Here is a 14,923-nt window from a genome sequence, read left to right as displayed (position 1 = left end):
AATCAGAGTTGTATAAGAAGCCAGAATTGGAAGAGTACAGAGATCTTCAAGAGTAGCAACGCCAGCGAAGGTTACTAAAGTTGGGAGGGTTGATACCATGATGGAATTGAAAACCAGGATGTGAATTTTAAAAAATAAGTGCACTGACAGAATGAGCCATTATAGATCTGTGTGCCCCAGAATGATCTGTGAACAAGACTTCAAGTTAGGATATGAGTTTTAAAAATAAAAGTTTTGAATGACTTTATTTGTGGTAAATGCAATGTGATGGGCAGACCAGCATAGATAGAATTGGAGTTGTTAGGTCTAAAGATGATGAAGGCATAGATGTAGATGAGCTATATATGGGTGAAGGCAGACCAGGATTTAATGGTGGCTGAAGGATTTAACAAGTTCTCTTGGGTCTCCCAGACCCACAGCCATCAGGTAAACCTTGTTGGATTTGTCAATAACCTGTTGGTCAAGGAGGCTGAAAGTACCCTCACCTTTCCATCTGACTCCATTCCCAACTGCACCTAACTCCAGGAATCCAGTGGCAATCTATAGTGAAGGCCTCAGTTACTCAAAGCAGCCACTGCTCCTGATGATACTGACTGTACAGGAGAGCTAGTGGCCTCTGACTGGTAGCTCTGGGGCTGGAGCTGGAATGGGGAGGGGGCTAGAATTACATCCTTGAGGACTTGATCAAGTGGCTCAACACTATCCAGGTGAGAGAGTGCCTTTTTAAAGCCAAAATAGTGTCAGACATCCCAAGGACAGCATGGGGATTGTATACATTTTCCATGCTAACAGCAAAATATACGTGTCCCAGTGTTAATCTAATGGTTTTATACTAGAATCACTGGGAGGAGTTAAAATGCAAGTTCTTAGTAGTTGTGTTAGGTTAAAATGGAGCTAATCTATTATTATGGTAACCGTGCTAATATGGAATGAAATACAATATTCCCCACAACTGGGATTTTAAGAGTTGAAATGACGAGACTTAGGCCAAAATATTTTAAGTGATAGATTTGTTTAAAAATATGAAATAAATTTGCTGATAATTTGTGTGTTGTTCAGAATGAAGTCTGTATTTTTTTTCTTTCTGACCAGGTGGATATACCGTATATGACAAGCCACATGCTAGAGGAGAAATTCTTATTGGTGGCCCAAATGTTACCCTGGGCTACTTCAAGAATAAATCCAAAACACTGGAAGATTATTTTGTAGATAAGGATGGACAGGCATGGTTTTGTACTGGCGATATAGGCGAATTTCAAGATGATGGATGCCTTAAGGTCATTGGTTAGTATCTGAAGAGCCTGTAGATATAGTAAACTTTAGCATTTAAATTTCTAGTGAATGTCCAATTGTAGTAGTCCATAAGTTTTTTTTTGTATTGATGTGTTTGAATAGAAGAAACAGATGAGCTGAAACATTATTGCAAACCGTTTTGTTTAGAAGGTTTCAGTTCCATAAGTAGAGTCATGGATATGTGCAGCACAGAAACAGGCCCTTCAGTCCAACTCGTCCATGTTGACCAGATATCCTGGATAAATCTAGTCTCGTTTGTCAGCATTTGGCCCATATCCCTTTAAATTCTTCCTATTCATATACTCATTCAGGTGCCTTTTAAATGTTATAATTGACAAAGCCTCCTCCACTTCTCTGGCAGCACATTCCATACATGCAGCACTCTCTGCATGAAAAAGTTGCTGCTTAGGTCCCTTTTAAATCTTTCCTCTCTCACCTTAAACTTGTGCCCTCTAGTTTGGACCTCCCCACCCCGAGGAAAAGACCTTGTCTATCTGTTCTGTCCACAGTCCTGATGATTTTATAAAAGTCTTTAACGTTAGCCCTCAGCCTCCGATGCTTCAGGGAAAATAGTCCCAGTCTATTCAACCTCTCCTTATAACTCAAATTCTCCAACCCTGGTAGCATTCTTAAAATATATTGTGAACGCTTTCAAGTTTCACAGCATCCATCCTAAAGCAGAGAGACCAGATTTGCGCACACAATACCAATAGTGGCCTGACCAGTGTCCTGTACAGCTGCAACATAGAAACATAACCTCCCAGCTCCTATATTCAATGCACTAGCCAAAAAAAGGCGAGCATACCAAATGCCACCTTCACTATCCTATCTATGACTCCACTTTCAAGGAACTATGAACCTGCACTCCAACGTCTCTGTTCAACAATACTCCAGGACCTTACCATTAAGTGTATAAGTCCTGCCCTGATTTGCCCTTTCAATATGCAGCACCTCACATTATATAAATTAAATTCTATCTGCCACTTCAGTGCAGTGGCCTGTCTGATCAAGATTCCGTTGTACTCTGAGAAAATCTTTGCTGTCCACTCCGTCTCCAATTTTGGTGTCATCTGCAAACTTACGAATGACCCCTCTTATGTTCATATCAAAATCATTTATATAAGATGATTAAAAGCAGATGACCCAGCACTGATCCTTGTGGCACACAGCTGGTCACAGGCCTCCAGTCTGAAAAGCAACTCCTGACCGCCATCTTCTATCTTCAAGCCAGTTCTGTATCCAAGTGGCTAGTTTTCCCTGTATTCCATGTGGTCTAACCTTGCTAACCAGTCATCCATGGGGAACCTTGTTAAATGCCTAACTGAAGTCCATATAGATCATGTCCACTGCTCTGCCCTCATCAATCTTTGTTGCTTAGAGTCATAGATGTACAGCACAGAAACAGACCCTTTGGTCCAACTTGTCCATGTTGACCAGATGTCCTTACCTAATCTAGTGCCATTTGCCAGCACTTGGTTCATATCCCTCTAAACCCTTCCTATTCATAGACCCATCCAGAAGCCTTTTAAATGTTGTAACTGTACTAGCCGCCTTCACTTCCCCTGAGCCCATTTCGTACCTGTACCACCCTACGTGTGAAAAAGTTGCCCCTTGGGTATCTCTTAAATATTTCCTTTCTCACCCTAAGCCTAGCCCTCCAGGAGTCCAGAACTTGAGGGCATGGTTTTGGACGAGTTCAACCGAAGGGTCTATTTCTGTACTGTATACCTCTATGACTCATCCACTCCAGGGAAAAAACATTGTTTACTTACCCTATCCATGTCACTCATGATTTTAAAAACCTTCATAAGATCGCTCCTGAGCCTCCAACGCTTCAGGGAAAACAGCCGCAGCATATTCAGCCTCGCCCTGTAGCTCAAATCCTCTAATCTTGGCAGCATCCTTGTAAATCTTTTCTGAACACTTTCAAGCTTCACAACATACTTCCAATAGGAGGGAGACCAGAATTGTACACAGTATTCCAAAAGTGGCCTAACCGATGTCCTTTTTCAAAAGATGCAATCAAGTTAGTGAGACACTGTTTCCTATGCATAAAGCCATGTTGATTATCCCTAATTAGTCTTTGCCTTTCCAAATACATATAAATCCTGTTGTTCAAGATTCCCTCAAACAACTTGCCCGCCACTGATATCAGGCTCACTGGTCTGTAGTTCCCTTGCTTGTCCTTATTACCTTATGTGGTGGCACCATGTTAACCAACCTTCAGTCTTCTCGCACCTCACCTGTGTCTATCGATGACACAGATAACTCAGCAAGGGGCCCAGCAATCACTTCTGTAGCTTCCCACAGAGTTATAAGTACGTATGCCTATTGAATATTTTTTGTGTGGCTGCCCTTAAATTTTTTTCTTTTCTGTCTTTTGACTTGTAATTGGCAGAAACTTGGTTTAATCTTGGGAAAATGCATTTGTCAACAACTAAAAATGCCAGATTTTATTAGGAATTATATCTTTGTGCCCTTCTGAGAACTACAAGTGCTCCTACTAAAGCATTGCCATATGTTTAACTGCAAAGTTGCCTCCAGGATTTAGTTAACATTCTGAGCTGTTTCCCGGTTAGTAAGCAGTCAGCAAACATCTGGAAGCAGCTGTTTACTTAAACTGTCTCCAAGCATAATGGGCAATTTGGATCTGATGCAAATATTTTACACAAATGTAATTAACTTAATCTCCATTTATTTTTCTAATTTCCCAATTCATACTTCTCAAAGAACTTAACATTGTAACATAAAATGGTATTTGTGGCAACTAGTTTTATATAAAGATGTATGCTCTCCATTGTTAGAATTATTTATTGTACTTTCGATAGAAAGATACACATCCCTTTTTCATACATTATCAGGATTTAGATGAGGCATCAAGTTAAAGAGCATAGACATTTGAGCAACCTTTGAACCACAATCCATTTGACTTCCCATTTGGTATCATTTCACCTGACTGAGTCAGGAGTTAATCTGAACCATTGTAGAGCTTCAATGTCTTGGATCTTTAGAAGTGAAAAAAAAAACTTGTTTTAAATAACTCTGTTGACTTCCAAATTTCATTATTAGATTATTTAACCAGGGTTTAGAAATAGCATGACTGGTAGAAGGCCATTCCTTTGACTGACAGCAAAGCGCAGCTCTTTTGCAAGCATTCCCTTGAATCATATATAACCAGTGCTGACACCTTCAGGGAAATTCCCAGATGAAAAATCTCCAGTGTCACAAAAGGATTAACCAATTCTGCCTGCATAGTCTAATGTTTCCAATGTATTCAATTCCATTCTGTTCCTAAGCCTACTGATCCTGAAAATGATGAACCTCACCAAGAGATATTGAGATCATGTTAACAATGTAACTGCAGCGATTTTGGCTAATAGGTGTTCTATTAGCATTGTGGTTAGTAGATTAAGGATATTTACAACATGCTGCTAGCCCGCTCTGATACTTTTTAAAAATGTTCACAATTCACTTTTAGGAAACAGGCAATATGCATCGCGAATGCATCAAAGCATATTCTCTTCTCTATAGTAGTCCTTGATATAAAGCAGAGTTTCAAATTTTGAGTGGTTTCTGTTTCTGATTTCCAGCATCTGCAGTTCTTTTGGTTTTTCCTTTTGATTTGTAACATGTCTATCAATTTTTCTTTTTCTCTATTTCAATGAATCCTTTATTTTTTGACTAAAGTACCAAAATAAGGTTACTTAATAATCTTACAACTGGTGAAACTATTGCTACTTTGCAAGTCTTATAATCTTAGACTATCTGAGAAGACATGTCGGTGAAGAGTGGTAATTGTAGATCTCTGGAGCTTGATCAAATAAATGCTGCTTTAAAATGGACTGTAGGCAATCAAGCTTTGCCAATGTCCATCGAAGTCAGCAGAGCCCTGTATTTCTTTGTCACTGAAGATTTCTAGATTGTTATAGGAAATATCAGTCTACAGCTGCATTTAGCAGGTTATGGAGCAGAACACTGCACCACCTTCCTCATTGATCTATTGAGCCAAACAGGAGGCGAGCATAGGATTTTGCAGCATTTTCCAGGTTCCCAGCTATGTGGTGCCATTAAGGTACTAGAACATGAGTCAGAAGGATACAATAGTTAAATAGAAAAGGATATCACTCCATCAGTGTGCTTCCAGCTGCCAGTGACAGGAATGCTTTGACACAGCTGCCACAGCCTAATTTTCTGAAAAGCTAACATCCCTGAATATTTGATACTGCATGTGTAGCAAGATCATTACAGGGGAAAGTATGCCTCTTTCACTGTGACAAATGATACTCCTATGTAGCCATATCAAGCTGGAGTACCACAGGAATCCTTATAGAAGTTATGGGGATTCTGAAGAAGATTTTGACCAATTGAGGGATTGGCTGCAGTATGTCCCTCGAACAGGATTCCACATCATTACACTCACCCAAATTGAATGCTGCATAATCTCTCATTCTGGTGATTTGAAGTAGGAAAAGGCAGGCCAGCAGTTCACACTGGCAAGCAACAAGAGTGGAAGCAGCAGATGATGGGTCACCATAGACTCTCCTGACTGATTTTCTCATTCTGTCCTCTAAACAAGATCATCCAAAATCCTTGTGCTGTTTGCAGCAAGTTCCGTTTTCCTGAAAAATATACATTCTTTGACACATTGGCTTCCAATTAAGAAATGTCCTAGTTGTTTGAAATTGCTCCATGGCCTCGCTGTTCCCCATCTCTGCAGTCTCCTTGAGTCCCACAAATCTCAGGCATAGCTGTGTTGCTCTGTTTCTGTATTCTCTTGCTTCCCTAATTATATTTGCTCCACATCTGATGACTATTCTTTTAGTTGTCTGGATCTTGGGTTAAGAGTAGTAGGCCATTCAGCCCGTTGAGCCTGCTCAGCCATTCTGTAAGATCATGGCTGATCTGGTTGTGACTTCAAATCCACATTGCTGCCTCCTGTGATAATCTTCCATCCTTTCTTACAATGTTTCTATTTGGCTTTAATATTCAAGGACTGGTGCCACAACCTTTTCAGGAAGAGAGTTCCAAAGACTCTGAGGAAAAAAAATAAACATCAAGTCTCTCAAGTGAAAAACCCTTTATTTTAAAACCTGTGATTCCAGATTATAAATTCTTCCTTAAGAGGAAACAACCTCTCCAAATCTCCAGTCAAGTTCCCCTAGGACATTTTTGTTTCATTTATTGATCCTCCCAACACACCTCTACATCACTTTCCTTCTTTATGACATTTAAATAGAAAACGACTTCCGTTTATTGAGTTGGTATTTCCTATGGTATTAAAAAATATTATAGCCAATCTAGGTAACAACTGTTAGTATAGCATTTACATGATGTTGTCTCAAAAGCTGATCTGAAAATGCCAAACATGATTATTAATTAAATGGCAAACATAGCACACTGAAATCTTAGTCACCAATTAACAGTATATCTTAAAAAATACATTTTAAGTGGGGTGAGAACTTTATAGCCAAAAGTTGCCAAGTTCATAATATTGTCATATAGAAAAGGTACAGTTAAGTTTGGATTTAGGTGAAATCATTATCCACATTGGATATTGATGGATAGATAATGAATTTTGAGAGATATTTTTATTTCAAGAGCTGCTATTATAACTAGTTATATATTTTGTAGATCGCAAGAAAGATCTTGTGAAGTTGCAGGCTGGAGAATATGTTGCCCTGGGAAAGGTGGAATCAGCTTTGAAGAACAGTCCATTAATAGATAATATCTGTGCCTATGCAAACAGGTAAGAATTATGCAAAATCCTTTTTGAGTGAAATGCTAAAATTGCTGTGTTTCTCAATGATTATTTAGAATTTAGATACAGTCAGTAAATCTAAGCTATTTATGTGGAAACCTTTCTTTTTGCTGAGTTTTCTTTCATCTATCTGCCCTAGAAAATGCTTTAAAGGGGATTGCAGTGGGGGGCAATTTTCCACCAGGTTTGTTGTTCCATTTACAGGTCAGTACAAAGAGAACTATTGCAGGCTTCTGTCACTTTTTCCTTTGTTTAACACCTGTTGGATTTGGCCAGTTGCTCAGTATGAAGTTTTTAAAAATTCTGCCCCATGCCAATGTTGGGTCATAATTTGTTGTCAAAGTTACAATGGAACAATTGACATACTATTATTTATGTGTGAATGTCACAGCAATTTTAGGCGAGGGCAAATGCGAAATGCAAAAATTAAAAAGTTGCTGGCCCACATATCATATCACAAATTACATCTCATTGTCTGGCTAACTGCTGGCAAGTATTAAACAACATGTAGTTGCTGTACTTACAATGTTGATACGCATTCATCATTGAAATTTAAGCCATTTTAATTCTTCATTGCTCTTTTAGAAGATATAGTAAGTATTGATTACTGAAATTCAACCTTTTCTGGTATTGGAAGTTAACTATTATATTCCTTTTAAGTTTTTTAATTATTGCAAATTTTTGTTAATTTTTACAATTTTCCTGTGTCTGTCTACTCTTACCGCCTCTTAATACAATCTTTTCCAATCTTTATTTCTCTTTCTTTTACCAATTTTACATTGCCCTGTTAACTCTAATCTCAGACACTAATTTGTCTTGCTGTAATCTTAATGGCAAGTCGCTATGTAAAAAAAAATGGCAAGTTTAACTATCGGCATATACCCTGATGCAAAAAGGTATGGATCTATGTATTTCATTCTTAAAAAGCAAATGCCATCTTTATTTCTATCATGCCATTTATACTGCACAACTGGAAAATTGTTTACATTTATGGGAATGCTGAAAAATGTATCCATCTCTCGTTGTAAGCTATCAGTTATATCTGAACATAATGTGGAGTTTTTAATAAATTTTGATGTAAAGTGTTTTGAATCTAATTTATTTTTTTCCTCCTAAAAACTAATCATGGTTGATGATTATGTTTCTGCCTTTTCAGTGATCAATCTTATGTCATCAGTTTTGTGGTGCCTAATCAGAAGCAGCTATTAGGTCTGGCTCAACAGAAGGGAATAATAGGAACCTGGAATGACATTTGTAACCACCCAGAAATGGAGAAAGAGGTGCTGAGAGAAATTACTGATGCTGCTGCAATAGGTGAGCTTCAATTTTGTAATGAAACATTCCCTCCTTTGAACTGTCTGATCCAAATATAACCTTTGATCAACAAGGAAGATAATATTCCAAAAATGGCTGAATTAGTTAAATGTCTGTCCACCGCCTCAACTGTCGTGACCCTTAGATTAAAAGTGCTTCCTTTCAGTTATTCCTAACAAAGTAGGCTCATGATCTCAGTCGTTGTCTGAACTTGGATGTTTTGTGAAGAATTATAGAATGTGAAAGAGGAGAAAATAGACCTACACAAGATAAAACCAAGTGAAATGACAGGAACTATATAGGTGGAAGTAAGTATAGATTAGAGCAGTTCTGCAATGCCCATTGCATCTCCCTAATCAGGACTGTCTTGCTGGACCAGAAAATTTACCAAACTAAAGGAGATCAAGTGAATTCAATGCATAAACATAAAGACCTCATCTTAGCTTTTATCAATCACATTTCTAGGGAAACTTTGTCCTTGGTATCTGGCAATTTGGTGCTCATGAATCTGCAAAGTCAGCCCAGACTCCATTTTCCCATTGTTTCATCCGGTTTGCCTCCAAAAACATCATGATCCTTTTTGGCACATAAGGGGTGGTACTTGCATTTTTTTTTTGGTCTGTGCAAAGTCAATGCCATTATCCTTCATGCATAACAAGGACTGAGTATGCTATGGTGCTGGATCAGAGATTGCCGTACCTGAGGGTGCACGTGAGGGAGAACAACCTGCAACAGCCAAGGCTGTTAATCATTTGCTAAGGATGAGCCTATTATAGTTTAGAGATTAAAATGATAAGAAATGGCATCTGTAACTTGCAAAAAGGGTGCTTATAGTAGTTCCATGAAATATGGCTGGAGGAAGGGATGAGGTGAGGACTCCAAGACAGCAGTAAGAGAAGGACCCTGATGCATACAATCAAAGATCAGGCTAGATTCATTGTAGCTGATTGGAATTGATTCTTGCAATTCTATACAGAATGAAGCTAGGTGTTTACAGTCTTTCAGTTCTTAATATAGAATTGGTGGTAAAGCATATAAAAGCAACAACTAAATGAAAAATATAATTAGTTAGTTATTAATTAACTCATCTGGGTGCCAGGTCAGGTGAGGTGTCAAAGCTGCAACATGTGAGAGTTCGTAGATACAATTGTAATCCAGGGCAAATATGTCAGCAGTCAGTGTTGATATTCAAGTAGCCTCAAGCCAGTATTTGAACTGGAGGCTGAACTACACACCCAATAATGTATTATGGAAAGTTACTTAGATTCTATGTATCAGGAGGTAGACACAGCACTTTAGGTAGTTTTCTGAGTTGTTCACTGGTCAGGAGGATGTGACTGTAGATAAGGCAAGTCAAGGGACCCAGATGACGGTGTCAGCCATTGCAGTTGCCCAGTAGGATTCAGGTTCACTCAGCCGGCTTGGTTGAGAATGGGCACTGCTGAATAGATGAGCCAACTGACTATGAAACAGGAAGCCACTCGAGTGGGGAGTGCAGTTCGGAATATAAAATAGGGGACATTGACACAGTTGTCTGCAGCAAAGAGGAATACAGTTGTGCCAGGGTTTGGGACATCATCTCATATTTGGAAAGGAGCTTGCAAATGAACTAGGAAGGATCCTGTTGTTGTGGTCCAGTTGGGTACCAGTGATATAGGTGAACCTGAAAAGATGGTCTGGATAAGCAGTATGAGGAGCTAAGCACTAAATTGAAAAGCAGAACCTCAAGGTTACAACCTCCAGAATATTACCTAAGCCACAACCAAATTGGCTTAGAGTATGTAAAATTAGAGAGATGAATATGAGGCTCGGAGAGGTGGTTTCTGGTTTAGGAGCAACTTGGTATCACTGCTGGGGAAAGTGGGAGGCTGTGCCGTTTGTAATGATCTACGCCTGAACAATGTTGTGTCCATTCGTCTTGTGAGCCATATGACTAGGGAAATGTGATCTATCAAAGAGTAGAGAATCTGAGAGGAACATTGGAAATAAGAGTCTGGAAATTGCAGTAAGGGACAGAGCAAAAAAACCTTTAGCATCTCCTAACCATCAAGACCAGATGTTGTAAAGATGGCATCAAGACAAAATTAAAGCTCTGACTCTGCATGAATGCAGTATTCTTAATACAGTAAATATATTGGTTCACACTTTGTGCCTGCAGGAATGTGAGGATTGGCTGAATATTGAAGGACATATGACATTCAAGAAGAATAGGAAGCTAGGTAAAGGTAGAGAGTTGGCATCGTTTATCAAGGATGGCATTTGTGCAATAGTTAGAGCTGACATTGCTTTAGGAACAAAGAACAAAACAGAACAGGAACAGGCTGTGCAGACTCATCTTGCCCATCCATGCGAAAATTGTCTTTTCTTTACAGGATCCATATCCGTCTTCACTTTCTATTCATTATTCATCCACATGTTGCTTGAATGCTGCTATTGTGTCTTTCCACCACCACCTCTGGCAATTAGTTACAGGTACTCCCACCCTTTGTGTGAAAAACTTGCCTCTCACATCTCTTGTGGACTCCGCCACCTGAGGAAAAAGCCTCATACTTTGCATTCTATCCATGCTACTCACAATCTTATAAACTTCTATCAGGTCACCCCTTAACCTCCTGCGTTCCTTGAAAACAAATCCAGTCTATCCATCTTTCCTCATAGTTAAAATCCTCCATACCAGGCAACATCCTGGTAAACCTTTTTTGTACCCTGTCCAAAGCATTCACATCTTTCTGGTAGTGTTGTGACAAGACCTGTAGGCAATATTATGAGGCCTAACTAAAGTTCTGTAAAGCTACAGCGTAATTTGTCTATCCTTATACTCAGTGCTCCTTTCAATGAAGGCAAGCATGCCATTGACCTTTTTTACTACCTTATCTACATGTGCTGCCACCTTCAGTGATCAGTGGACCTGCACACCCAGATCCTTCTGCAGATAGATACTCCTAAGAGTTCAGCCATTCATTGTAATTTCCACCTGTACTTGATGTTCTAAAATGCATCACCTCACATTTGTCTGGATTAAACACCACCTACCATTTTCTGCTCATGCCTCCAACTGATCACAACAGGATACAGGTCCTCTGACAATCCTCCTCGCTATCTGCACCTCCACCAATTTTTGTATCATCCGCAAACTGTTTGACTGCCTGAGGACTAGAAAATTTTGTTTCTTGGTTGCTTCGTGGTCATATTTGACAGATTAATTTTTTTTTTAAAAAGCCATTCACACAGTGTTGTGAGATTGTAGAAAGAACTATCAGGTCCAACATTTAGGAATTGATTAGACAGATGCTTGAAGCTGAGCAAATTAAAGAAATATGGGCGCATAAAAATTATAACTGCTCAAGGAGGACCATTACCAAAATGGGCTAATTTGGTTGAGCAGATCCTCTTTCTCCGTTGTAGTACCTATGTGATTCTACGTAACGACCAAATGTATTGAAATCTATGCTATTCCTATCGTAAAATTTTTTTTTTGCAGCACGATTGGAGAAGTTTGAAATTCCATTGAAAGTTCGACTGAGTCCTGAGCCATGGACACCAGAAACAGGCCTGGTCACTGATGCCTTCAAATTGAAACGGAAGGAACTCAAGACCCACTATCTAGCAGACATTGAACGAATGTATGGAGGGAAATAATACCTGCATTCCACTTCACTCCATTAAATAGGAATGAATTTGAAGCATAATTACAACTGAGACCAAAATACATGCAATTTTTAAAAAATCTAAAACCATAGGATTAATTAATCTGGAAGAAAACATCACAGTATCTTAAGTTACCCTGTACCAGAAACTGACTATTGTTTGATTGCAAGGTATTAACATTTATCGGGTCAGGATTACTAAACCAATTGAAGCAAAAGTAATGTTTCTTTTTGTGTTTATTTATAAATTAAATTTTGTTCAAGTGGACTAGGAAAGAAATGAATTGTACATAACTACATGATGTCATGAGCCTCTAATACAGTGCTGTTCTCGCTTGATTGCGGAAACAGTATAGTTTATTTATTATACAATGTGTGCAATGTTTAAATTAGCCATGTTTTGATCTGTGCAGGGCTTGTTCAATCCAAAAAATTTCAGGAACTCGATGAATTTCATTGATGGGTGTCTTCTCGGGTAATTAGCTAATTCATAAAGATCAACGAGATCACAAGTTCAATTTTTAGACTGAGTCTGTGTCGATTTAACTGATCTCCCCAGGATAGTGATGTGGGTGCTTAAGTTGTGAATGAAAGATCAGTCAAACAGCAACCCCTTGGCTATTCAGCAGTAATTGTAGCTGGAAATGTTCATGTGTCAGCTAAGGACAAAATTGAACTTGGTTATGATGTCTCTTCTCTTCACATAGCCTGCCTGTGCTCACTGTCAAATTCCACTTTTGGATTGTAGCCACTTGCATAAGAAAACAGGCTGTATATAGAACTTGTGGAATCATAATCTTGCATGTAGTCAATGTGTTCATGCAAGAATAGGGAAAACTGTCTTGATGAAAAATGTGATGAATGCTGAGGTATATCATACATGGAAGAAAGTTTATAAATCACAAACATTTAAACCTGGTTTTTATCATTGTATTTGTTTTATTAGCAGATTGATGGTAAATTGTTAATGAAGAAATAAGCAGAAAACTGCTCTGTATATGACAGCTGTTGAAATATTTCAAAATGGCTGATATTTTGCACCTTAACCAAGTTAGTGTGTCTGAATGTCACAAAACACAACAATGGAAATGCATTGTGTAGAAATTCATTGCCAATCGAGGTTATAAAAAAAATCTCTATTACACAAAGATTCAGAGACATCTGTTACAATGTGATTGTCATTGATTTTTAAGAAGTGTTTACATCATAGATCATCTAATATTGCCTCCAAATTTCTGAAGAGCTCTATTTGTTTCATGCAAGTAGGAACTAAAGAAATCTAATTTTGTCAGGAATTATATGGTCTCCTTTTCATCACTCAGTATTCAAATGGAACTTTGTTGTCTGGCCCGTTCACTATGTTCTTTGTCTTGGGCCTTGGATCCGTGATTGGTAATAGCCATAGGTATGAAGGGGTTTATTGTAGAAAATTCAAACATTGTGTACACCAGCAAGAAAAGATGATTATTTTTCCTGAGGCTTTTAACTTTATTTTTTGATTGCAGAACTATGGGGTATTACAGGTTGAAAATGGGCATGCTAAAACATGACATATTATCAGTGTAAATTAGACAGTGGTCAGTAAAATGTTTGGGCTGTATGTATCTTGTTTTTCATATCAATTTAGTGCTTCTGACCTTGATCTGTACACATGGTAATCATAATACCAGCTTTTGCAGTTTACCGATATGGTGTAGACAGCTATTACACTCAGAACCACATTTTCAGTAAAACAATATTGGTAATAATGCCTAAATTCTAATTCTTCAGCTGCTCATTGATTGTTGTCTTTGTTCTCAGATCTTGTTTACTGCCAAGAATGCTGATTTATTCAGTTAGTTTTCTACTAGAAATCAGTTAGTCTTCAAAACTGACTAGTATATTTGCGCCAAATACACTATCGGTACGTGTGATAGTAAAATAGTGTTTGCTATGCATCTAAATTGATTTGTGAAAATAATTTGTGAACATTTTTAGACAGCAGAAGCAATCATGTTCACAGTACTACATTGAGAGGGAAGTGACAGCAGTTTTTGAAAGTGACTGCATAATGACAAACACATTGTTCATAGCTCATTTTCATGCCGTCTGATTCTGCAGGGATGCATTTGAACGTGTTAATTTTATGTAAAAAAATTGTGTTATGCTTTGTGCATGGTTATTAGAAAAACTTTTCAAATGTCAGCCTGTGGGGAAGGGAGAGGAGGGTTAATATGTGCACACAAATGGTGCATACATGTATTTTTAAAACAAAATACTGGTAAAAATTTGCTGTACTCTGTATTTGACTACTGTTTATTTTAAGGAATTCTGGTGTGGCATCTACATTAAATCTTGTATTTAATGGTCTGTTTCTATCTGTAAATACCTGTAAGACTGTAAATTTGGTGAAAGTTTTTCTTTTGAACAGTCAACTGTACAGCAATCTTAACTATTTAATGTAGGAATTTCAAGATAGTCTGCAATTTTCTTTGGACCTCCTGCAGATATCTATATGAACCACAGTTATAAAATGTATTCAATTATTTATTTGTATTTGGATATGTTTTCAGTTACAAAATAAAATTGTAATTTGTGATTTCCATTTTTGTTTAAATAGATCACTCATTTGTGTTAGTAAAATTTTGACTTGACAATAATGTCATTCTAAACCTGAAAATATCACCGTGATAATACTTGTATTTTAAAATGAATCACTGCAGTTAAGATTCTGTATCTGAGTTCTTCAGTTTGTTATTTCTAGAATTCAAGTGGCCAGAATATATATTTAATGCAAATTCAATACCATCTATTAATATGTATATTAGAGGAGTAAGATGCAAAAGAATTACTTCTCAATGTGTTACTAATATTGCCATGTTTTAATTATCAGAGACTTCAAGAGTCTTGCATGGTTCTATTGCTGTCTCTA

General features: G+C 37.9%; 1 protein-coding gene across 1 annotated transcript in view; it reads left to right on the top strand.

Annotated features, from left to right (window-relative positions):
- acsl3a (acyl-CoA synthetase long chain family member 3a) overlaps positions 1-14,594 on the top strand; it is a 118,481-nt gene extending 103,887 nt beyond the window's left edge. Inside the window, exons 12-15 of the mRNA XM_060834860.1 lie at positions 1,093-1,284; positions 6,925-7,039; positions 8,208-8,365; positions 11,847-14,594. Coding sequence (XP_060690843.1) covers positions 1,093-1,284; positions 6,925-7,039; positions 8,208-8,365; positions 11,847-12,004 — 623 coding nt within the window. The 3' untranslated portion in view covers positions 12,005-14,594. The remainder of the gene's footprint in view (positions 1-1,092; positions 1,285-6,924; positions 7,040-8,207; positions 8,366-11,846) is intronic.
- Positions 14,595-14,923: the final 329 nt, after the last annotated feature.

The sequence above is a fragment of the Hemiscyllium ocellatum genome, chromosome 13 (genome assembly GCF_020745735.1).
Source record: "Hemiscyllium ocellatum isolate sHemOce1 chromosome 13, sHemOce1.pat.X.cur, whole genome shotgun sequence".
In the NCBI taxonomy this organism is placed as follows: domain Eukaryota; kingdom Metazoa; phylum Chordata; class Chondrichthyes; order Orectolobiformes; family Hemiscylliidae; genus Hemiscyllium; species Hemiscyllium ocellatum.
Note: the sequence above shows the minus strand (reverse complement) of the source record. Positions and strands in the feature narration are given on the sequence as shown.